Below are 26,385 nucleotides of genomic sequence, written 5' to 3' on the forward strand. Positions count from 1 at the left end.
CACATACTTACATTCTGGTGTCTGTCAGGTCCCTTGCCGTCTGCTTCCCGCACTCAGTGACTGCCGGCCGTAAAGTGAAAGTGAAAGCACAGCCGCTGTGCTCTGCTTTCACTTTACGGCCGGCAGTCACAGTGCTGGAAGCAGACGGCAAGGGACCTGACGGACACCAGAATGTAAGTATGTGCTGTTTTTTTTTTTTTAGTTTTACACTTGTAACCAGGGTAAACATCGGGTTACTAAGCGCGGTCCTGCGCCTAGTTACCCGATGTTTACCCTGGTTACAAGCGAACGCATCGCTGGATCGCATCGCTAGATCGGTGTCACACACACCGATCTAGCGATGACAGCGGGAGATCCAGCGATGAAAGAAAGTTCTAAACGATCTGCTACGACGTACGATTCTCAGCAGGATCCCTGATCGCTGCTGCGTGTCAGACACAGCGATATCGTAACGATATCGCTGGAACGTCACGAATCGTACCGTCGTAGCGATCGAAATGGTATAGTGTGACGGTACCCTTAGATGGTTTCCATAATATAAACAACATTGTCTACGGTGCCAGAGTGTCATCACATTGTTCTTGCTCCTATGTAATGGTTGATTGATCAGTAACATAGAGCAGATGTCCCCTGATGTATACAGCAGTCTCAGTGTCTCTTATGTGATGCATCTACAGCAGTCTCAGTGCCTCCTATGTGATGTATATAGCAGTCTAATGGGATGTATATACAGCAGTCGGTGTCTCCTATGTGAAGTATAATAGCAGTCTCATTGTCTCCTATGAGATGTATATACAGCAGTCTCAGTGTCAGTGATGTATACAGTCTTAATGGGATGTATATACAGCAGTCTGTTTCCTATGTGATGTATATACAGCAGTCTCAGTGTCTCCTATTTGATCTCTATACAAGTCTCAGTGTAAGCTATAAGATGTATACAGGAGTCTCAGTGTATGATATGTGATGCATACAGCAGTCTCGGCGTATGCTATGTGATGTATGCAGCAGTCTCATTATATTATATGTGATGTATGCAGCAGTCTCAGTGTATGCTATATGATGTATACAGCAGTCTCAATGTATACCATGAGATGTATATACAGAAGTCTGTCTCCTATGTGAAGTAAATATAGCAGTCTCATTGTATCTTTTGTGATGCAGATTTAGCTCATCTCACTGCTTTCAGTATCTGAGGTGGGATGGAATAAATTACACAGGTAAAATATTGATTGTGAGTATGTATCATATGTGCATAAAGAAGCTGGAGTGCTTCTTTAAATTGAGGGCATTTATTTAGATCTGTGGCTGTAGACAACAGTAAACTTTCCTGTGTTGTGACAAAGCCTTTTATACTAGGGCTAATAATGAGCAAACATTCTCGGATAAGGTGTTCTCTGAGCACGCTCAGGTGCTGAGTGACTTTGGCGTACTTGAACAATACGTTTGTGTCCTCGCGCCTGAATGTCTTGTGGCTGTTTGACACAGGTGTTTTAGGCAATACATACATGTTGCAATTCATGCAGTCTGAGCGGGAACTCGAATATATTATTCGAGCACGCAGAAGACACTTGGTTAGCACCCAGCATGTTCAGATAACACCTTATCCAAGCACATTCACTCATCACCAATTTGGATCAAAAACAGGAGTAGGCAATTTTTAGCTTGCCAGCTGCAAAAAAAAGAAATCCAGCATATTTTCTCAGCCAAAGATTTCCTACATCAGTCTTATCACGCAAAAAAAAAAAAAATCCTATTTCTGTACAAAACAGTCATTGAGACAAAGGTGCAAATTTTGGGGCTACCAAATGCTCCGGACATATTTCTTACATAGTTATATATATGCTTATATTACATAGAAGCCAAGCCCCTTTAAAAGGGATCAATACATTCCTATTTACCCCAAGATACACACATGGTAAAATATCTACATCTTGTGCTAAGGAATTCACAAGAAATTGCTACATATATTGATCCGTGCACAGTTATCACGGAAACATGAGCGACCAGGGTCAAAAGAACAAGAAAAAGAAAAACAAACCAAAAAAAAAAAAGCTTGTGTATACGTACGTGTACAGATGAACATATACTATAAAATATGGATCGAATGTACACAGAGAAACACAAGGATAGTGCAACAGAGCGAAGAACTTGCCGACACACATCCTTCACATGGACTGATACTTTGTATCACAAGGTGCTTCAGGCTTCGCCCATAGTGCCGGAGAACGGAAATAGGCATGGGGGGTTTAAGGGGCTGAGTGCACAAAGTTCTACTTCCAACTAAGAGAAGAATAAGGAGAGAGGAGACGGGCCGCAAGGATCCCTGTCTGAAATGCCATAGGAGAGGCCACTGGGACATTTAACATCTAGAAATGTATATACACGCACACAAAAATGTGCACAGCGTACTATGGAGAGCAGTCATCTGCATGACACATACATTTAAAGGTGCTGTGCAAGGATAGACCATTACATAGAAATGACACATCACTCTGAATGACACACAGATACGCTACATATTTTCAGTATGTGTCCGGAACAGATTTTTCCAGCTACTCTACGTAATACGGCCTTATCTGCAGGCCGGTACATATTGTCATTGCTTTGTAGACATGTGCTCTTTTCTCCCAGAAGATCTGGGTATCCTCTCCTACCGCCGATATTGGGAACATCCTCCACAGTGCCCCATACGCTTCTGCTCATCTGGGTAGAGAACGGTCAGATATGGTGGACGCAGGGAGTTTGGTTCATCCCTTGTCGTGATTCGTGGGCGTCTTCTCACCTCCTCTCTGTAATGAAAAACAGAGAAGGAAACGATGGGGGATCATCTGTGTCCATGTTAAGATAAAAGAGAATATAAAGAATGTAGAATGTAACAAGGCTGATGCATGAGGCAAAGGCAATCCTAATGAAAAATATATGGCAACTCTCACCTTATACCACTACTTAATGAAACGTACCGTTGACTTCTGTACCCCCCCCTCGCCTTGTGGCACAAGGTAGGGGGGGGCTTGAGCGGTAAGAATGGGTGGGGCCGGGGAGGACGCCATGGTGTTAGATGTTGATGTCACAGGCAGTAGAGGAGGGGCAGCTGGCACTGTAATCAGACGATGTAGATCCTGTCGTTGTTGTAAGTGTTGAACAAGTTGATAAAGGACATTCTGCTGTTCCTACGAAAGACACAAAATGCAGAGATGAAATAAATGGAAAAAATGCACCGATTTCTAACTCTTCAAGACTACACGGATTGTGATTCGCCATTCCATCTGACGGATCTGTAATGATCTGGTTTTCTATTCCCCTCCACTTATGAAAATGTCTGGCAGATTTACATTTTCTTCGTATTGGATTAAACAAAACATCAAAGTGAGCTTCAATATTCTTATCAAAAAGCAATGGAAAATGAAGAAAAAGAGCGAACGTGAGTGTGAAGACATCATAAGGCTACGTTCACATTGGCGTTCCGCCAATGTGCGTCGCTGTTGCGCCGGCGACGCGCCCCTATGTTTAACATAGGGGACGCGTGCGTTTTTTGGGTGGCGTTTTTCGACACTTGCGTCGTTTTCGACGCTAGCGTCGGACGCAAGAAAATGCAACAAGTTGCATTTTCTGTGCGTCCGATTTTGGTCAAAAAACGACGCACGCGTCGCAAAACGCGCGCGTTTTTGCGTGCGTCGCGCGTTGCGTCGCCGACGCAGGGCGGCGCAACGCTAGTGTGAACGTAGCCTAAGAAGGCATTGTGAAGACTAGATAATACTAACTTACAGCCTAAATCAAACTTATTCAGTCCCCAGGTTTATTAGTAAAATGTACAAACTTTCTGCTGTTTGCAATAAACCAAACTAGAACAATACTATTCACCCTTCATGATAAGCGTCTTCAGCACTCCGTAGAGCATCTTTGCTTGTTATGACCCGTTGTAGACGTGATGCACAGCCAGACACCAGCTACTGGCAGCATTCATGAGGAGTCTTAGCTCGTTCCTCATGGGCAATGGCCTTAAGGTCACTAATATTCTAGGGTTTTACGTACTGAACCTGCCTTCTACAAATCCCACCAAAGATTTTTTATGAAGTTCAAGTAAAGTGACTGACGGCCGCTCCTGAATCCTTCAGGACGTGTTCTGAAACCAAGATTTGTAGAACTTTGATGTATGCTTCAGATTACTTTCCTCCTGGAAAGTTCAATGATGCCAAAGCTCCAGCTTCCTCACAGAAGACAGGGCTGTGGAATCGGTAAGTAAAACCTCTGACTCTGACATTTCTCTGTCTCCGACCCCACAGAACTGGTCACTACTGAGCATGTACATAAAGTGCAGCACAGATTCATCTCAACTAAAAGCAAAGATCCTTAGATCAGGAACAGAACAGACATTTATAGGACATTTCCCTTACTCCTGTCTCCACAGCACTGGTCACTACTGAGCATGTGCATAACGTGTAACACATATTCATCTCAACTAAAAGCCCAAATCCTTAGATCAGGAACAGAACAGACACTTATAGGACATTTCCCTTACTCCTGTCTCCACAACACTGATTACTACTGAGCATGTGCATAACGTGTAATACATATTCATCTCAACTAAAAGCCCAAATCCTTAGATCAGGAACAGAACAGACACTTATAGGACATTTCCCTTACTCCTGTCTCCACAACACTGATTACTACTGAGTATGTGCATAACGTGTAGCACATATTCATCTCAACTAAAAGCCCAGATCCTTAGATCAGGAACAGAACAGACACTTATAGGACATTTCATAACTTTCCCAAATTCTTATGGAAACATTTACAACACATCCTGCACTGTACTACTGTACACAGTGTATTATATATTTTAAGAGTCAGAGTCGGTCCATTTTATACTGACTCCGGCTCCACCAAAATGGACACAGACTCCAACTTAACAGCCCCGACAGAAGGCATGATGATTTCTCATATGGTTTCTTGATATTTGGCTGAATCTATCATGACCTGTAGCAGGTTTCCAGTGTCAGAGAAGGCAAAGCAGGCCCAGAGCATCACTGAGTACCCCGTTAGTGGTACTACAAAGTGTTCCAGGATCCGTTTTTGAGCATGACAGCACCAGGCTGCACGTTGCTTGGTGCTTCTGTGAACAACCTTAGTGGTCTAAATGTGTAACCATAGCCTGCAGTGTCTCTGGACTTGTCTCCCATTAAGAACATCTGGGGTCAGCGGATCTTGATGATTTGTGTGCCCAAGTGCAGTCACTGTGGCAGAACATTCCTCAGAGAACCATTAATAACATCACTGATATTAGCCAAAGACAGTAAGTGCATTTCTGCATGTGGGGCTTAGACTCAATACAGATTAAACTGTGAGTTTTAAAAAAAAAATGCTGATTAAACGCTACTCGAGTCACAAATTTGAAAAGATATGGAGCCCTTAGCTTGATACTCCAGGGCTAGTCACAAAATTAGATACAGAATATATACGGTGTTACTCCCTAACCATTAGCCGCCCTCCCACCCAGACAAATTTTATACTCCTTCATTCTAGAAACGATGTGTAAATAACAAATGGTTTTCTTTGGAATGTTGGGATTAAGGGAGGACTAGAGATTTAAAGTTATGATGTTTTGTCTGTGTTTTAGAGCATGGAATTATTATGTTAAACTTGTTTATTGAAAATTTGTATTTAGAGTATTCAATAAAAATGATCTGATTAAAAAAAATGTGTTTCCTTCTTTTTATCATTTACATATCATTAACATGTCTATCCATCCTGTGGTTTCCATAAATCCACGTCTCATCCTTCTTGGTGTTGCAATTTCAATGTCAAGGAGTATATAAGGATTACAACTCACACATCTAAGGGCCTCTGTCTGCAGTTTTGACCCAGTAAAACTGACAGCACTTGTGACAGCACTAGGTAGGACAGGTGTAGAGGAGAACATGAATGTAAAACTGAACTATTACTCTGAAAAGTGTTGTTGCCACAAGCGCTCTAGAGGTGATCTCCAAGGCTGAAGTACTCTTAGTTCTACCATAATGGTGGTACTGCCCATAATAATAATAATTTTTATTTATATAGCACCAACATATTCAGCAGCACTTTACAATTAAGCGGGGACATGTACAGACAATAAATTCAATACAAGTTAAGACAATTTAAACAGTGACATTAGGGGTGAGGTCCCTGCTCGCAAGCTTACAATCTACAAGGAAATGGGGGGACACAATATGTGAAAAGTGCTTGTTATTTCAGGTCTGGCAATTATAATAAATAGGGATTTTCATATAAAGCTGCATGATCCGGTCATCAGCCCGTGTGTTTAAGTGCAATAGTCAAGTATCAAGTGCAGTTATCGTGTGCATGGAGGGTGTGGAGACATATGAATAGTAGGGTGCAGATTCAGAATATTTGGAAGGAGGGAACAGGGCAAAGTTAGTTTACTGAGTAGTAGATGTGGTAGGCTTGTTGGAATAGATGGGTTTTCAAAGCGCGCTTGAATAGGTCGGGGCTAGGTATCAGTCTGATCGTCTTGGGAAGTGCATTCCAGACAGTTGGTGCAGCACGAGAGAAGTCTTGGAGATGGAGGTGTGATTCGGGGGGATGTTAGTCTTAGGTCATTTGTAGAATGGAGGGCACGTGTAGGGCGATAGAGATGTGAGAGGAGATATAAGGCGGTGCAGAACTGTGGAAAGCTTTGTGGGTGAGAGAGATGAGTTTTATACTGGACCCTGTATCGAATGGGTAGACAGTGTAATGACTGGCACAAGATGGAGGCATCGGTGAAGCGGCTGGACAGAAATATGACCCTGGCTTCTGCATTCAAGATGGATTGGAGAGGAGAAAGTTTGGTAAGAGGGAGACCGATCAGAAGAGAGTTGCAGTAGTCCAGACGAGAATGAATAAGAGCAACAGTAAGAGTCTTAACAGTTTCAAAGGTGAGAAAAGGTCGGATTCTGGAGATGTTTTTAAGATGCAGGTGACAGGAGCGAGTGAGTGATCGGATATAGGGAGTAAAGGAAAGTTCGGTGTCGAATATGACCCCAAGACAGCGGGCACGCTGCTTGGGAGTTATGGTTGAACCCTCCAGGGTAATTTCGATGTTAGATAGAGTGAGGTTAGTAGAGGAGAGAAACACAAGAAGTTCAGGAGTTTTGGAGAGACTTAGTTTCAGATAGAGGGAGGACATGATGTTAGAGACAGCAGACAGACAATCCTTGGTATTTTGAATTAGGGCAGGGGTGATGTCAGGGGAAGAAGTGTATAATTTGGTGTCGTCAGCATAGAGATGATACTGGAACCCAAATCTGCTGAGTGTATAGAGAGAAGAGGAGGTGGCCTAGGACTGAGCCCTGCCGAACCCCGATAGTAAGGGGATTAGGAGAGGAAGAGGAGCCGAAAAAAGATACAGTGAACGAGTGGTCAGAGAGGTAGGAGGAGAACCAGGAGAGGACTGTGTCCTTGAGGCCTATAGAGCGGAGCATAGTGAGAAGGAGCTGGTGATCCACAGTGTCAAATGCGGCAGAGAGATCCAGGAGAATCAGCAGAGAGCAATGACCAATGAATTTAGCTGTTATTAGATCATTAGATACTTTAGTGAGGGCAGTTTCAGTGGAGTGTAAAAAGCGGAAACCAGATTGTAAGGGGTCAAGAAGAGAGTTATCCGAGAGATAGCGGATTAGACGGGAGTGGACCAAGCGTTCCAGGAATTTAGAGATGAAGGAAAGGTTAGACACAGGTCTGTAGTTAGCCGTGCAGTTCTGGTCCAGGGATGGCTTTTTAAGTAAAGGGGTTATGATGTCATGTTTAAATGAGGAGGGAAAGATACCTGAAGAAAGAGAGAGGTTAAATATTTTAGTCAGGTGAGTGGTGGCCACTGGTGAGAGAGACTGCAGGAGATGTGAAGGAATGGGGTCACTGTTGCAGGTTGTAGGCTGAGCAGAAGCGAGGAGCTTGGAAACTTCTTCTTCTGAAACAGGCTCAAAGATGTCTAGTGAGCTTGAGGTGCGGCAGAGAAGGGGATCCAGGCATTGAGGAGATTAGGCTGAGATATCTTGATGGATGTGGTTGATTTTTTCTAGGAAATAGGTGGCCAGATCCTCACCGCTGAGGTTGGTGACGGGGGCCTGTACTTTAGGTTTCAGGAGGGAGTTTAAGGTTTCAAAAAGTCATTTTGGGTTGTTGGACAGTAAGGTGATGAGGGTGGTGAAGTAGGATTGTTTGGCCAGATGAAGGGCAGAGTTATAGGTTTTGAGCATGAACTTATAGTGGATGAAGTCTTCTGCTAAGAGAGATTTTCTCCACTGCCGCTCTGCACACCTTGAGCTGCGCTGAAGAAAGCGTGTTTGCATAGTGTGCCAGGGCTGCCGTTGTCTGTGTCGGGTCTTTCCGCGTGTAGAAGGTGCTGCTTCATCTAGGGCATTCTTCAGTGTATTATTGAAGTGTGACAATGCTAAGTCTGGACAGGAGAGGGAGGAAATGGGGGCTAGAGATGTGTGGAGGTTGTCTATAAGCTGCTGGGTATTAATAGTACGTGTATTCCGATAAGTGTGGTAAGTGGGGGTGTCCTGGGTGAGGAGAGAATTCTTGACAGAGAAGTAAAGATGGTTGTGGTCCAAGAGCGGGAGAGGGGAGTTAGTAAAGTCGTGCCGCGAGTCGGGAGGGGAGAAAACCAGGTCCAGAGTATTCCCGTCCTCATGCGTAGGAGAATTAGTAAACTGTGAGAGGCCGAATTAAGAAGTTAGAGAAAGAAGATAAGAGGCAGATTGGGAGAGGGGATCATTGATGGGGATGTTAATGTCTCCATGATGAGGGTGGGGATGTCACAGGATAGAAAGTGAGTAAGCCAGGTGGCAAAGTGTTCTAGAAACTGGCAGGAGGAGCCTCACAAGATAATCACAATACTCACAAGATAGGAATTATTTATAATCCTGGGAGCTTAACTCATTAGATGCTGCTGTCAATACCATGGGATCTGAGGTGTTTGTCTCTGTCTACCCACTGTCTGAAGTTGCAGTTCAGCGCCTTTAGACTGAATAGGGCTGAGTTGTAATATTACCTGTGTGCTGCTGTTGAATTGATTTTGGAAGAAAGCAGCCATGTTTTTCCTGTCCTGTATACCTCACATGACCTCTGTAGTGAATCCCTAGACTCAGCGTTCCTATGCTGTATATGGCTGAATCCGGTGATTGGCTGCAGCGTGAAGTAATCCGGACATTATCCCTATATCCAGCTAAGCAGAAGACCAGAGGGGAGGATTGGGGACACAGTGCTGGAATGGTTGGGATTAAATAGGAAACAGAAAGCAGTTGTCTATCCCTTTACTGCTTATAAAAGGCTTAGGTGTAGTTGAAGTGCTCATGTAAAGGCTGAGGATACCTACCACAGTGAGATGAGCAGAGGCGAGCTGCTGCAGCTGTTGTGCTAGCTGCCTCTGTTGTTCTGTCAGTGCGCTCAGTGGGGAAAGGCTGCATAAGAAGCACATATAGATGAATTGTAATAGGCAGCTAATGCAAAACATGAGATAGAAAATCTTCCATGTCCACCATCTCACCTGGCTGGTATGTGGCTGCCGGCAGTCCCGCTGCACAGAGGGTTCGGAGTTTGCCCAGATGACTGCAGAACGCCTGTGATACTTCCCAGAATAGTATTCAGTGATAGTGCACCTGGATTACCAGAAAGAGCTCCAAGCAAAGGAATAGCTGCCAGCGCAGAGGGCGTTCCAGGGCCTGCGGCTTGTACCAGCCCGTTCATTAGTTGTTCTGCTCCCATTGTGGGAAGTGATGGAGCTGTATGAGATAGGGGTCCTGGGGGAGGAGTGCTGTGCAAGGATAGACAGGAGCTGCTTCTGCTGGGACAGCCGGACTGTGGGTCCTGTGCGGGAGAATTGCAAAAATAAGGAAAGGTCATTTATTAAAGGAAAAAATAGAAAAGCAAAAGTTAAAATGTATAAAAGTACACCAAAACAGGAGATATCCATAGAGAAGAATGGTACATAACAAGAATGGACAAGGAAGATGTGTAACCAATATATATGTGAAAAAATAAGCAAAGAAAGAAAAAAAAAAGATTAAATAATGACGATGTATGTAAATTAGAAGAGATAGAAATATCCCCACCTCAGAAGGAGAGTTTTCAGTACGAACGCTGCTCTTGGAAGTCGGACTCTTATTGATCAAAGTGTCTTGGGTGCTCACTAAGGATACAGACAAAGGGAGTTATGGAAGAAAAGGTCATTTGTACAGAAACTGCTGGTAGAAGAGAACCATCTCTAAAAAAATATGAGGAGAACCATAAACCAAGGACTCACCATGAGGAACATTAATTGCTGGTAAAGAAGGGGGAAAAGGACAAGCAAGTTGAACATTCAGTAGCTGCAGCTTCTCCTTCCGAGCGGTCAGACTCAAGATCTGGTCTTGTAGTGAGCGGTTCTCTTTTTGCAGGGAGTGCAATGCCTGGAGCATGTCCACAACTGTGGAGGCAGAATGAGAATTAAGAATGATAATGCACAGCGGTAGGGTGACTGCACTCCCTTTGTATAATTTACAGTAAACAGTGCATAGAGACTCCACTTAGGCCACTTGAAATGGATCCTATTCAGACCTGTCTGATTCCTAACCCACAGCTGATCCGATCATCCTAACCAATCCCTTATACTATATAAGACCGGTTTTCTTTCTTATATAGAACAGGATATTTTGAGAAATACCGGTAATAATTTTCTTTTCATACTCCCATATCACGGCCATCACCAGGGTCTAATCGGATACTTGAATTCTGTTACATACATTTCTACATGTCCTATAGCCTTCTCAACGGTTACCCATTATTCTCTAACACCATGAAATTATCCGTTATATCTTCCTTTGATCCCTCTGGATTGCAACTGTTCCTTGTATGAGGGACACATTGTCAGGTTGCACAGTTGCCAAAGTCCACATTAAAATTCAAAGGGATATTACATTCCGAGACATTTGTGACATATCAAAATGATATTCCATAAATGTCTCACCGATTCCACTTTCAGGTCTCCCATCTCCTCTGTTCTCTCAGAAATGGCAAAACAATGAGTCCATGGGGCTCCCCCCATTGCAGTTTATGCACTCTAATGATGGTAGCCATTCTCATGCATCAGCACTTCATCTTTCTGGAATACCAGACAGGACTAAGAAGACCCTCATTTTGCCAATATACTGAAGTCCCAGAATTGTCCCCACAGTGCACAGTTAGTACTTTTCTACCCCAGCTCTTGCACTATGCACCACTCACTCCTATTTTCTGTCACATGGAAAATAAATGTGAGCAGAGACAAGACACAGCAAAGGACGTCTATGACCATCTGTCTGAGAGCCGCACAAAGAGGCAACACGGCCCCCAAGAATGCAAATTACAGTCATGTTCCCAACACCCCTGCTATGAGAATCAACAGCTACCAATTATTTAACCTTTTAAATGAGAGTCTTACTGTTAACCCCTGCCTCTCCATGCTTCTCCAGTAATTGTTCGAGGTTGGCTGTGACCTGTGGTACATTATCATTCTGTGTGGAGGCACCGCTTGGATCATATAATGGGGGCAGGCTGCTGATTGGTGACCTGTTGGAGAACAAAGTCTTTTTCTTAATGTGAATTTACATGTACACTACATAACATGGAACGTGCGTTACCATGCTTTATGCATTTCTGCTATATCAAGTTTACTTACATAGAGGACAAACTCTCTCGTGGAGAACTACCTCTACATATAAAGCTGCAGTCTTCCAACTCAGGCTCTGTGTAAGAGAAGTCTTATTAAATATGGAAGCGTTCAGCCCTTTTATTAAGAAAATTACTTTTTATACATGCAATTGCAGAAAGTGTCCCGAGGTTCAGGACCATGTACTAAGCCAAAAGAACAGTCTCGCAATCAAATACAATTCCACAAAATGAACTCATTCCAACATGTTTGAATTCACTGAAAATATTATGCCGTAGTTCTCTGCAATAGTGTTCAATTCACTGACTATTCCAATTAGAGTAATATATTAAAATAGAAAGTTTATTAATAGATTTAAAAGTCCCTAAACAATCCAAAATTAACATAGAAAAATTAAATAAAAATTAGTAATAGTTCTCTCAGCATATAGTTGATGGGATTACCCTATCAACTATATGCTGAGAGAACTATTACTAATTTTCATTTAATTTTTCTATGTTAATTTGGGATTGTTTAGGGACTTTTAAATCTATTAATAAAACAGGGATTTTTGTGTACTCACAGTAAAATCCTTTTCTCCGAGCCACTCATTGGGGACACAGACCGTGGTTGTATGCTGCTTGCCACTAGGAGGTTGACAGTAAGTGATACAAAGAAAGTTAGCTCCTCCTCTGCAGTATACACCCTCATGCTGGCTCCCAGAGAACCAGTTCAGTGCAAAAGCAGTAGGAGAACATTAACAACATATAAGGGTACAACATGTCAAACTAACGAAAAACACCAGCCATTAGGCTAACAGGGTGCGTGCTGTGTACCCCAATGAGTGGCTAGGAGAAAAGGATTTTACAGTGAGTACACAAAATCCGTTTTATTAATAGATTTAAAAGTTTAACCCCTTCATGACCCAGCCTATTTTGACCTTAAAGACCTTGCCGTTTTTTGCAATTCTGACCAGTGTCCCTTTATGAGGTAATAACTCAGGAACGCTTCAATGGATCCTAGCGGTTCTGAGATTGTTTTTTCGTGACATATTGGGCTTCATGTTAGTGGTAAATTTAGGTCAATAAATTCTGTGTTTATTTGTGATAAAAACGGAAATTTGGCGAAAATTTTGAAAATTTCGCAATTTTCACATTTTGAATTTTTATTCTGTTAAACCAGAGAGTTATGTGACACAAAATAGTTAGTAAATAACATTTCCCACATGTCTACTTTACATCAGCACAATTTTGGAAACAAAATTTTTTTTTGCTAGGAAGTTATAAGGGTTAAAATTTGACCAGCGATTTCTCATTTTTACAACGAAATTTACAAAACCATTTTTTTTAGGGACCACCTCACATTTGAAGTCAGTTTGAGGGGTCTATATGGCTGAAAATACCCAAAAGTGACACCATTCTAAAAACTGCACCCCTCAAGGTGCACAAAACCACATTCAAGAAGTTTATTAACCCTTCAGGTGCTTCACAGCAGCAGAAGCAAAATGGAAGGAAAAAATGAACATTTAACTTTTTAGTCACAAAAATGATTTTTCAGCAACAATTTTTTTATTTTCCCAATGGTAAAAGGAGAAACTGAACCACGAAAGTTGTTGTCCAATTAGTCCTGAGTACGCTGATACCTCATATGTGGGGGTAAACCACTGTTTGGGCGCACGGCAGGGCTTGGAAGGGAAGGAGCGCCATTTGAGTTTTTGAATGAAAAATTGGCTGCACTCTTTAGCGGACACCATGTCACGTTTGGAGAGCCCCCGTGTGCCTAAAAATTGGAGCTCCCCCACAAGTGACCCCATTTTGGAAACTAGACGCCCCAAGGAACTTATCTACATGCATAGTGAGCACTTTAAACCCCCAGGTGCTTCACAAATTGATCCGTAAAAATGAAAAAGTACTTTTTTTTCACACAAAAATTATTTTACCCTCAATTTTTTCATTTTCACATGGACAACAGGATAAAATGGATCCTAAAATTTGTTGGGCAATTTCTCCTGAGTACATTGATACCTCACATGTGGAGGTAAACCACTGTTTGGGCACATGGTAAGGCTCGGAAGGGAAGGAGCGCCATTTGACTTTTTGAATGAAAAATTATTTCCATCGTTAGCGGACACCATGTCGCATTTGGAGAGACCCTGTGTGCCTAAACATTGGAGCTCCCCCACAAGTGACCCCATTTTGGAAACTGGACCCCCCAAGGAACTTATCTAGATGCCTAGTGAGCACTTTAAACCCTCAGGTGCTTCACAAATTGATCCGTAAAAATGAAAAAGTACTTTTTTTTCACAAAAAATTTATTTTCGCCTCAATTTTTTCATTTTCACATGGGCAATAGGATAAAATGGATCCTAAAATTTGTTGAGCAATTTCTCCCGAGTACGCCGATACCTCATATGTGGGGGTAAACCACTGTTTGGGCACACGGCAGGGCTCAGAAGGGAAGGCGCGCCTTTTGACTTTTTGAATGGAAAATTAGCTCCAATTGTTAGCGGACACCATGTCGCGTTTGGAGAGCCCCTGTGTGCCTATGCATTGGAGCTCCCCCACAAGTGACCCCATTTTGGAAACTAGACCCCCCAAGGAACTTATCTAGATGCATACTGAGCACTTTAAACCCCCAGGTGCTTCACAGAAGTTTATAATGCAGAGCCATGAAAATAAAAAATAATTTTTCTTTTCTCAAAAATGATTTTTTAGCCTGGAATTTCCTATTTTGCCAATGGTAATAGGAGAAATTGGACCACAAATGTTGTTGTCCAGTTTGTCCTGAGTACGCATATACCCCATATGTGGGGGTAAACCACTGTTTGGGCGCACGGCAGGGCTCAGAAGGGAAGGCACGCCATTTGGCTTTTTAAATGGAAAATTAGCTCCAATCATTAGCGGACACCATGTCCCGTTTGGAGAGCCCCTGTGTGCCTAAACATTGGAGATCCCCCACAAATGACCCCATTTTGGAAACTAGACCCCCAAAGGAACTAATCTAGATGTGTGGTGAGCACTTTGAACCCTCAAGTGCTTCACAGAAGTTTATAACGCAGAGCCATGAAAATTTAAAAAAAAAATTCTTTTCTCAAAAATGATTTTTTAGCCCGCTATTTTTTATTTTCCCAAGGGTAACAGGAGAAATTTGACCCCAAAAGTTGTTGTCCAGTTTCTCCTGAGTACGCTGATACCCCATATGTGGGGGTAAACCACTGTTTAGGCACATGCTGGGGCTCGGAAGTGAAGTAGTGACGTTTTGAAATGCAGACTTTGATGGAATGCTCTGCGGGCGTCACGTTGCGTTTGCAGAGCCCCTGATGTGGCTAAACAGTAGAAACCCCCCACAAGTGACCCCATTTTGGAAACTAGACCCCCAAAGGAACTTATCTAGATATGTGGTGAGCACTTTGAACCCCCAAGTGCTTCACAGAAGTTCATAACACAGAGCAGTGAAAATAATAAATACGTTTTCTTTCCTCAAAAATAATTATTTAGCCCAGAATTTTTTATTTTCCCAAGGGTTACAGGAGAATTTGGACCACAAAAGTTGTTGTCCAGTTTGTCCTGAGTACGCTGATACCCCATGTGTGGGGGTAAACCACTGTTTGGACACACGTCGGGGCTCAGAAGGGAAGTAGTGACTTTTGAAATGCAGACTTTGATGGAATGGTCTGCGGGCGTCACGTTGCGTTTGCAGAGCCGCTGGTGTGCCTAAACAGTAGAAACCCCCCACAAATGACCCCATTTTGGAAACTAGACCCCCAAAGGAACTTATCTAGATATGTGGTGAGCACTTTCAACCCCCAAGTGCTTTACAGAAGTTTATAACACAGAGCCGTGAAAATAATAAATACGTTTTCTTTCCTCAAAAATAATTTTTTAGCCCAGAATTTTTTATTTTCCCAAGGGTTACAGGAGAAATTGGACCACAAAAGTTGTTGTCCAGTTTGTTCTGAGTACGCTGATACCCCATGTGTGGGGGTAAACCACTGTTTGGGCACACGTCGGGGCTCCGAAGGGAAGTAGTGACTTTTGAAATGCAGACTTTGATGGAATGGTCTGCGGACGTCACGTTGCGTTTGCAGAGCCCCTGGTGTGCCTAAACAGTAGAAACCCCCCACAAGTGACCCCATTTTAGAAACTAGACCCCGCAAGGAACTTATCTAGATATGTGGTGAGCACTTTGAACTCCAAAGTGCTTCACAGACGTTTACAACGCAGAGCCGTGAAAATAAAAAATAATTTTTCTTTCCTCAAAAATTATGTTTTAGCAAGCATTTTTTTATTTTCACAAGGGTAACAGGAGAAATTGGACCCCAGTAATTGTTGCGCAGTTTGTCCTGAGTATGCTGGTACCCCATATGTGGGGGTAAACCACTGTTTGGGCGCACGTCGGGGCACGGAATTGAGGGAGCACCATTTGACTTTATGAATACAAGATTGGCTGGAATCAATGGTGGCGCCATGTTGCGTTTGGAGACCCCTGATGTGCCTAAACAGTGGAAACCCCTCAATTCTAACTCCAACACTAACCCCAACACATCCCTAACCCTAATCCCAACTGTAGCCATAACCCTAATCACACCCCTAACCACAACCCTAATTCCAACCCTAACCCTAAGGCTATGTGCCCACGTTGCGGATTCGTGTGAGATTTTTCAGCATCATTTTTGAAAAATCCGCGGGTAAAGGGCACTGCGTTTTACCTGCGGATTTACCGTGGATTTCCAGTGTTTTTTGTGCGGATTTCACCTGTGGATTCCTATTGAGGAACAGGTGTAAAAAGCTGCGGAATCCGCACAAAGAATTGACATGCTGCGGAAAATACAACGCAGCATTTCCGCGTGGTATTTTCCGCACCATGGGCACAGCGGATTTGGTTTTCCATATGTTTACATGGAACTGCAAACCTGATGGAACACTGCTGCGAATCCGCAGCGGCCAATCCGCTGCAGATCCGCAGCAAAATCCGCACCGTGTGCACATAGCCTAATTCTAAAGGTATGTGCACACGCTGCGGAAAACGCTGCAGATCCGCAGCAGTTTCCCATGAGTTTACAGTTCAATGTAAACCTATGGGAAACAAAAATCGCTGTACACATGCTGCGGAAAAACTGCACGGAAACGCAGCGGTTTACATTCCGCAGCATGTCACTTCTTTCTGCGGATTCCGCAGCGGTTTTACAACTGCTCCAATAGAAAATCGCAGTTGTAAAACCGCAGTGAAATGCGCAGAAAAACCGCGGTAAATCCGCGATAAATCCACAGCGGTTTAGCACTGCGGATTTATCAAATCCGCAGCGGAAAAATCCGCAGAGGAACAGAATACGTGTGCACATACCGAAACCCTAACCCTACCCCTAACCCTACCCCTAACCCTATTCTAACCTTAGTGTAAAAAAAAAAAAAATTCTTTATTTTTTTTATTGTCCCTACCTATGGGGGTGACAAAGGGGGGGGGGGGGGGGTCATTTACTATTTTTTTTTTATTTAGATCACTGAGATATAACCTATCTCAGTGATCAAAACTCACTTTGGAACGAATCTGCCGGGCGGCAGATTCGGCGGGCGCACTGCACATGCGCCCGCCATTTTGGAAGATGGCGGCGCCCAGGAAAGAAGACGGACGGATCCCGGGAGGTAAGTATAAGGGGGGGGGGAGATCAGGGCACGGGGGGAGCGTCGGAGCACGGGGGGGTGGATCGGAGCACGGGGGGGGGGGGTGGATCGGAACACGGGGGGGGGTGGATCGCTGTGCAGGGGGATGGATCGGAGCACGGGGGAGGGGGAATCGGAGCACGGGGGGGGGATCGCTGTGCGGGGGGGGGTGATCGGAGTGCGGGGGGGTTTGATTGGAGCACGGGGGGAGCGGACAGGAGGACGGGGGAGCGGAGCACAGGACGGAGGGGAGCGGACCACAGATCGGGGGGTGGGGGGGGGGGGGCGATCGGTGGGGTGGGGTGGGGGCACATCAGTGTTTCCAGCCATGGCCGATGATATTGCAGCATCGGCCATGGCTGGATTGTAATATTTCACCAGTTTTTTAGGTGAAATATTATAAACCGCTCTAATGGGCAGTTTCACTTTAAACAGCCAATCAGAGCGATCGTAGCCACGGGGGGGTGAAGCCACCCCCCCTGGGCTAAACTACCACTCCCTCTGTCCCTGCAGGCGGGTGAAATTGGAGTTAACCCTTTCACCCGGCCTGCAGGGACGCGATCTTTCTGTGACACAGCATATGCGTCACAGGTCGGATTGGCACCGACTTTCATGACGCATACGCTGTGTCACAGGTCGGGAAGGGGTTAAAAGTCCCTAAACAATCCCAAATTACCGTATATACTCGAGTATAAGCCGACCCGAGTATAAGCCGACCCCCCTAATTTTGCCACAAAAAACTGGGAAAACTTATTGACTCGAGTATAAGCCTAGGGTGGAAATGCAGCATTTACCGGTGAATTTCAAAAATAAAAATAGATCATTATTTCCCCATAGCTGTGCCCCATACAGTGCTCTGCACCGTTCATTTTGTCCCATAGCTGTGCCCCATATAGTGCTCTGCACCGTTCATTTTGTCCCATAGCTGTGCCCCATACAGTGCTCTGCACCGTTCATTTTGTCCCATAGCTGTGCCCCATACTGTGCTCTGCACCGTTCATTTTGTCCCATAGCTCTGCCCCATACAGTGCTCTGCTCTGCACCGTTCATTTTGCCCCATAGCTCTGCCCCATACAGTGCTCTGCTCGGCACCGTTCATTATTGTCCCATATCTGTGCCCCATATATGCTCGGCACCGTTCATTATTGTCCAATAGCTGTGCCCCATATATGCTCGGCACCGTTCATTATTGTCCCATAGCTGTGCCCCATATATGCTCTGCACCGTTCATTGTGCCCCATATATGCTCTGCACCGTTCATTGTGCCCCATATATGCTCGGCACCGTTCATTGTGCCCCATATATGCTCGGCACCGTTCATTATTGTCCCATAGCTGTGCCTTATATATGCTCTGCACCGTTCATTGTGCCCCATATATGCTCTGCACCGTTCATTGTGCCCCATATATGCTCTGCACCGTTCATTGTGCCCCATATATGCTCGGCACCGTTCATTATTGTCCCATAGCTGTGCCCCATATATGCTCTGCACCGTTCATTGTGCCCCATATATGCTCTGCACCGTTCATTGTGCCCCATATATGCTCTGCACCGTTCATTGTGCCCCACATATGCTCTGCACCGTTCATTGTGCCCCATATATGCTCTGCACCGTTCATTGTGCCCCATATATGCTCTGCACCGTTCATTGTGCCCCATAGATGCTCCACATAAATCTGTGCCGCTGCTGCTGCTGCTGCAATAAAAAAAAACAAAAAACCACATACTCACCTTTCTTGCTTGCAGCTCCCAGCGTCCGGTCCCGGCGCCTCCATCTTCCCGGCGTCTCTGCTCTGACTGATTAGGCAGAGGGCGCCGCGCACACTATACGCGTCATCGCGCCCTCTGACCTGAACAGTCAGAGCGCAGACGCCGGGAAGAAGGAGGCGCCGGGAAGATGGAGCGGCGCCCGGCGGCTGGAACGCGGACAGGTGAATATAAAATACTTACCTAGTCCCGCCGCTCCTGACGCTGCCCCCGCCTGTCACAGCTGGTCTTCGGTGCCGCAGCTTTCTCTATCAGCGGTCACCGGCACCGCTGATTAGAGAAATGAATACGCGGCTCCACCCCTATGGGAGGTGGAGCCGCCTATTCATTTTTCTAATGAGCGGTCCCACGTGACCGCTGAAGAGGGGAAGAAGCTGCAGCACAGAAGACCGTGGGACGGCAGGGACAGCATCAGGATCGCTGGGACTAGGTAAGTATACCTCAGCGCCCTCTCCCCCTCACCCGCCGACCCTGCCGCCCACCTTGACTCGAGTATAAGCCGAGAGGGGCACTTTCAGCCCAAAAATTTGGGCTGAAAATCTCGGGTTATACTCGAGCATATACGGTAACATAGAAAAATGAAATGAAAATTAGTGTACGGTGAGTACACAAAAATCTCTGTTTCTCCTTTGCCTCATTGGGGGACACAGGACCGTGGTATGTCCCAAAGCAGTGGGTGGGAAAATAACAACAAAAAACATCAGGCTTCACGTAACAACTGCCTAGAGGTGCGCTACGGCAGCCTGCAGAATTCTTCTGCCCAAGCCCCGCATCAGCCGAAGCTTGAGTATGAACATTATAGTGCTTGGAGAAAGTATGTAGACTGGACCAAGTTACGGCTTTACAGACCTACTCTGCCGACGCCTGATGCCGAATGGCCCAGGAAGCACCTACTGACCGAGTGGAGTGTGCCCTGATTCCCCCCGCTGGGAAAGGCTTACCTCTGATGCGTTAGGACTCCTGAATGGTGGAATGAATCCACCTAGCTATCGTGGTCTTTGAAGAGGCTAGACCCTTCCTGTGACCCTCAGGAAGCACAAAGAATCCAACCTTCGGAAGGACGCCGTCCTTGAGACATACTGTACCTTCTCAAGAGCTCTGACTACATCCAGAGTATGGCGAGCCCTTTCCACCCTGTGGACTGGAATTGGACAAAATGAAGGAAGAACAATGTCATCGTTAAGGTGGAAGGATGAGACAACCTTGGGCAAAGATGATGGGGACAGCCTAAGGACAACCTTGTCTTGGTGGAAAATAAGGAAAGACGCCCGACAGTACAGAGCAGCCTGCTCCAAAACACTCCTGATTGATGTAATTGCAACGAGAAAGGCAATCTTCCAGGACAGAAAGGTGAGCAAAATGTCCTGAAGCGGTTCAAAAGGAGCTTCTTGTAAGACTCCCAGTTTCAAATTAAGGTCCCAAGGGTCTAAATGCATGCGATAGAGGGGATGCACATGTGTAACCCCTGAATGAACAACTTCACCTGAGGTTTTGTCGCAATCCTACATTGGAATAAGACCGATAAGGCGGATATCTAGCACTTGAGCGAGCTGAGCGGAAGGTCTGAGTCCAGATCGGTCTGTAAGAACTCCAAAATGGTGGGAATAGGGAAGACGTCCAAGAGCCTTGCACCAAGCAAAAAATGTCTTCCAGGTACAGTGATAAATGCATACCAACGCAGGCTTACGAGCACTGATCATTGTGGACATTACCTGTGGTGAAAAACCAGCCTGGGTCAGAATCCAGGATTCAACGACCAAGCCGTTAAACACAGGGCCGCTGAGTTCTGGTGGTAAATCGGTCCCTGGGAGAGCAGATCTGGACAATCCGGCAGTCGCCAGGCTACATCAGTGATGAGGCGCACCAACCCTGCGAAAAACGCCCGGCGTGGCCAATCCGAAGCGACCAGGATCACTGGGACCCTTCCGCCTTGATCATCCTGATGACTCTCGGAAGAAGCGGCAGAGGGGGAAAAATGTACAAAAGATGGAACTGTCACCACTAAAGAACCAGAGCATTCACTCCTATAGCTCTTGGATCTCGCGACTGAGCTATGAACCTGGAGACTTTGGCGTTCAGTCTGGAAACCATCATATCCACATCTGGGATTCCCCAACGAAGACAGATCTGCTGGAAAACATCCGGAAGAAGTTCACACTCCCCCGAGGCGAGACCCTGGCGGCTGAGGAAGTCTGCCGCCCAGTTTCCCACGCCTGGTATGTTCACTGCTGAGATTGTGGTTCCTCTCTGCCCATCGAAGAATGCGAGTTACCTCGCACATGGCCACCCTGCTGCAGGTACCCCCTTGATGGTTGATGTATGCCACAGCCGTGGTGTTGACTGATTGAATTCGGATGGGAAGACCCGCTAGGAGATAATGAAACTGCAGTAGTGCTAGCCATATCGCTCGGATTTCCAAGGTATTGATTGGAAGTTTCGATTCAAGAGAAGACCAGCGTCCCTGAGCGGTGTGGTGACTAAAAACTGCTCCCCAGCCCAGAACACTGGCATCGGTAGTCACCACTAGCCATTGAACCGGGAGAAAGGACTTCCCTTGGTTGAGGGAAGAACTCAATGTCCACCATCTAAGAGTCTGCCTGGCCTGCGGGGATAGGCGGCACTGGCAGTCGAGGGGGAAAGGGTTCCTGTCCCAAGCTGCTAGAAGAGCATGCTGTAGGGGACGGAGGTGCATCTGTGTGAAAGGAACCACTTTCATTGCTGCCACCATTTTCCCCAGTATCCTCATCGCAAAGCGGATGGAATGAGGGGGATGACTGAGAAAGTGCACAGGCTCCTTGCTGAAGGGCTAGGAACTTGCCTTGAGGGAGAATCATCAACCCTTAGGAGAAGTCCAGGGTCATGCCAAGAAAGGATATCTGCTGCGCTGGAATGGGGAAGACTTGGCTAAGTTTATCAGCCAACCCATACGAGAAAGAGTATCGCAAGTGATACGAACGGACTCCGCGCAACCGTGGAAAGACCCTCGACTAAGAGGTCATTCAGATACGGTAGGGCGACCACGCCCCGAGAGTGCAGGATGGACATGACAGCTGCCATGACCTTTGTGAAAACCCTGGGAGCGGTAGCGAGGCCGAAGGGCAAAGCAGTGAATTGAAAGTGCTGGTCGCGAATGGCGAAACACAGGAACTTTTAGTGGGGAGGAAAAATTGGGATATGCAGGTAAGCATCTCAAATATCTATGAATGCTAGAAACTCCTCTTTTTCCATTGAGGTGATGACCGAATGCAGAGACTCCATGCCGAAATGACGGATCTTGACAAACTTGTTTAGAAGTTTGAGGTCTAGTATGGGCCTCACTTTTCCATCCTTTTTGGGGACGACAAATAGGTTGGAGTAGAATCCCTAGAACCTTTAGTTTTCCGGAACTGGGACAATGACGCCATTGCGGCACAAAGAGTCTATGGCTCGGGAAAGAACTTTGCCCTTGCCCTTGATGCTGGAAGTCGGGGAGGAAAGAAACAAGCTGGGGGACACGAAGAAAAATAGATTTTGTATCCGGAAGACACCAGGTCTCTGACCCATTCGTTGTGAACGACAGAGCCAGACCTGGTGAAACAGAAGTAGGCGACCGGTGGTGTCAACCACATAACCCCATGAGTCATTGGATGCAAAATCTCTGGGACCTAGATCCCTTAGATCCAGACTGTGTGGGCTGACCCTTCCATTGCTGATTGGACCTATAGGATGTCTGGGGTCCTCTGTTCCTGCATGGAGAGCATCCTGATCCTGAAGAGGTAGTGGACCAAATCGGATTGGCACGAAAGAATCGGAAACGGATTTGTTGTGGATACTGAATAGGACGCCTAAGCCTCTGCTGGGGAAGAAACTTGCTCTTTCCTCCCGTAGCATCTGAGATAAGCTGATCCAGCTTCTCTCCAAACAAACGCCCACTCTGGTAAGGAAGAGTTGTCAGACGTTTTTGACGCAGAATCCGCCTTCCATTCTCTGACTCAAATATGTTCTGATCGTGATGTCATTTGTCGCCAATAGTGCAGCACAGTTGGCTGCATCCAAAGAAGCGTGTACCAGGAAATCTCCTGCCTGAGAAATTTGACTAGCCAGCTGCGCTGCCTCCAGAGGAAGATTACTGCTCTGAATTGATATGCAAATTGCCTCTTCTGAGAAAAAAAGGACTTAAACTCTATAGCGCCACCTGTTGGAAGTAGCGATCCTACAAGTCACAATCAACCCTTTAACGAGTCGTGCAATATGACTTAGGATAAAAGCCAAATCAAGATCTCAATTCGCAGACACGGTGTTTCGGGCTGTTGGCCCTCGTCAGTGCGAAGCATGAGAACTGATTTGGCTAGGTGAGAGGCTCTGGACTGGGGTCTAAGGGGTATCGTTTCTCCTTATGGAGAGTGACATACCATCTCTGGCTTGTCAAAGTAAGGAGGCTTATTCGCCGTGCATTGCTCTGAATTGAATTAGCCAAGGTCTACGACCAGGAAACCATTGCATTAGCTACCCATGCTGCAGCGAAGGAAGGACATAGAGCTGCACCTGAGACCTCGAAGACAGATCGAGACAAATTTTCTATCTGGCGGTCTGTGGGATGTTTAATAGATGAGCCGTCTGGCAGGGATAGAAGGGTTTTAGAGACTGACGGGTCTACTACAGGGGACTCGGCCCAATCTTTTCTCAGATCGGCTGAGAAAGGGTACTTCGCCTCAAGCAATTTTTGTCCTGTAAAGCACTTATCCAGTCGCTCCTTGTGCCGATTAACTAAATCCCAAAACTCCGGTGAATGTTCTGTGAGGACGCTTCGCTTTTTTGAAGCACACAGCGTGATTCGGCACGGAGCAAGAATCTTCATCAACCTTCAGAGTTTGGTTGACAGCCTCAAAGAATCAAGGGTCCTCTGAAAGTCTGGTGAATCTGGATCTAAGGAGATGTCTGATTCATACTCAGAATCGAGTTCACTACCAACATCTGGAGAGGGAGAACGAGAGACGGAGCTCACGGACGGCATGTGATTGTACGGGAGACGTACTACGTATCTGCTTCCTAGACGCTTGTACGTTTCTAGATTGTCTGCAGCCCCTGCTAGCCGACTGTTCCCATGTAGAGGAGGGTTCCTCTGCGTCAGGCGTGCGACCTCCACGATCTCCAGAAGGAACACTGAAGGACTCAAGCGCTTTGGCCAGAGAAGTCATAGATTGCAACAGAGACGAGACCCACTCAGGGGGACTAAAGACACTGGGCCCAGTGTCAGAGGGGGCTCCTGAGCGCATTTAGGGGTCACAGGGTTTGCAGAGCGGCGACCTCTGAGCTTTTGGAAACCCAGACTGGCAGGAGTTACATGAAGTGAAAAAGACTGTAAGAGTCTTATGGGACTTTTTAGGTGCCCGAGGCTGGGACATGATGTACTCCCATGTGCCCCCTTAATTAGGGTTCCCACAGAGGGTAGAATACTGAAAGGGAGAGAGAGAGCTAATGGCAACGCTCCTTACCCACGTCCTGTGTCACAGCTACGAGAATCACACTCCGCGTCGCTATCCGGGCAATCAGGAGGCTTCGTGAGCATCCGGAGGCCTTGTCAAAACGCATCATAGAGGGGGTGGAGCTTCAGCCTGTACAAGGTCAAAGCCAGGGTCTAAATTTATGCCCAGGCCGAAAAAACCGGAAACCCCCCCCCCCCCCCCCCAACCCAACCAGAAAAAGTCTGCTGCCTGTGCCCGGACTGCTCAGAGCCCCACCTTCTCAGCGCTTACCCAGAGAAGCTGGAGATGTCCTTTGGACGATGCTGCAGGCACCTTCGCTGTAGTGCAGGTGCCTGTTGTGCAGCTGCTGTCGCTGGTGATTTGGTCAGTGCAGGGCAGCACGGTGGCGCAGTGGTTAGCACCGCTGCCTTGCAGCGCTGGGGTCCTGGGTTCTAATCCCACCCAGGACAACATCTACAAAGAGTTTGTATGTTCTCTCCGTGTTTGCTTGGGTTTCCTCCGGGTACTCCGGTTTCCTCCCACATTCCAAAGACATACTGATAGGGAATTTAGATTGTGAGCCCCATTGGGGACAGCGATGATAATGTGTGCAATCTGTAAAGCGCTGTGGAATATGTTAGCGCTATATAAAAAAAAAGATTTATTTATTTATGCAGGGATAAGGGAAAAATAACCCTCAATCCACTCTCCCTTTCATAGGGAGATGGAGAAGAACCGTCTGCCTCCTTGCTTCATCCGCTAGACAGTGGTGGAGCAGTGGGGGCTGCACAAACGCTAAAACGGAGGGTGCCTCTGCACATCCAAGGGGTTCAATCCTGGTGGACAGGGCTGGTTGTCTGGGATTAGGCCTGGCTGCAGATGAGGGTACATAGAGGCGACACTCCATGTGCTCGGCTGTTGATGGTGCAGGGAGATCGGTGCCCTTTAAGAGACCCGTTGCCCCTAAAAATCAGCCCAGGAATGGCATCCCACTTCGCAGGAGGGGGTACGTGCAGGCGACACTCCACGTGCTTGCCTGTTGTTGGTTCGGGGAGATCGGTGCCTTGAAAGGTTCCGATGCCCCTTCGTCCAGGTAAAAATTCCTAAAAATTAAAATCAGTTTTTGGTATGAATAGCAGACCCGTGTGCTCCTATGGACACTAAGCAAGAACTGGTTCTCTGGGAGCCAGCAGGAGGGTGTACAGTACACTGCAGAGGAGAGGCAAACTTTCTTTGTTTTAACTTAGTGTCAGCCTCCTAGTGGCAGCAGCTTAACACCCATGGTCCTGTGTCCCCCAATGAGGAGAAAGTTATATTTTAATATATCACTCCAATTGGAATAGTAAGTGAATTCAGTCCTACGTTTCATGTACATGAATATCTGTAGTGTTCTTTGTGCCCATTCAAGTCATATATGCACCTGCTTAGCACGATTAAGAGGGGGGGTCACATCTAGCAGAAAAATGTGTCACCTACAACTACATATTCTTCTTACCCTCAATTTATTTTAATGGTAAATCTCGCATAACCATGACTAAACAAACGTTTTGGTAATCAGAAGAGAATTTATTTTCTCAATCTGAACACTAATTTCTGACTGCTGGTTTTCAACAGATTGCTGGGATCTGCAATGGCTGCAGTGAGGATGAGTTCTATGGAGTGACGGCATTCGTGCTCAGACATGAATCAATACACCTGGACTGGTGACAATGTGTCGGCAGCTAATGGGAGGTGTCAGGGGTCAAACCCGACAATCTACCATTCATCACATATTCTGTTGACGTTAACTATTGAAAAACCTCTGTTATGTAATGTTCTTTTGTGCTCATAAAATATTAAAACATTTCACTGGATTGCGTATTTCTGT

At 46.0% G+C, this 26,385-nt stretch overlaps 1 protein-coding gene across 1 annotated transcript in view; it reads right to left on the reverse strand.

Moving 5' to 3' along the window:
* Positions 1–249: 249 nt before the first annotated feature.
* The window catches only part of MLLT6 (MLLT6, PHD finger containing), a 69,055-nt gene continuing 42,919 nt past the window's right edge, over positions 250–26,385 (reverse strand). The window contains exons 13-20 of the mRNA XM_069751695.1: positions 11,678–11,744; positions 11,441–11,568; positions 10,286–10,447; positions 10,095–10,171; positions 9,530–9,849; positions 9,359–9,443; positions 2,961–3,170; positions 250–2,789 (exon numbers count right to left, since the gene is read on the reverse strand). Of these exons, the coding sequence (XP_069607796.1) occupies positions 2,748–2,789; positions 2,961–3,170; positions 9,359–9,443; positions 9,530–9,849; positions 10,095–10,171; positions 10,286–10,447; positions 11,441–11,568; positions 11,678–11,744 (1,091 nt within the window). The 3' untranslated portion in view covers positions 250–2,747. The remainder of the gene's footprint in view (positions 2,790–2,960; positions 3,171–9,358; positions 9,444–9,529; positions 9,850–10,094; positions 10,172–10,285; positions 10,448–11,440; positions 11,569–11,677; positions 11,745–26,385) is intronic.

This window comes from Ranitomeya imitator, chromosome 2, assembly GCF_032444005.1.
Source record: "Ranitomeya imitator isolate aRanImi1 chromosome 2, aRanImi1.pri, whole genome shotgun sequence".
Lineage (NCBI taxonomy): Eukaryota > Metazoa > Chordata > Amphibia > Anura > Dendrobatidae > Ranitomeya > Ranitomeya imitator.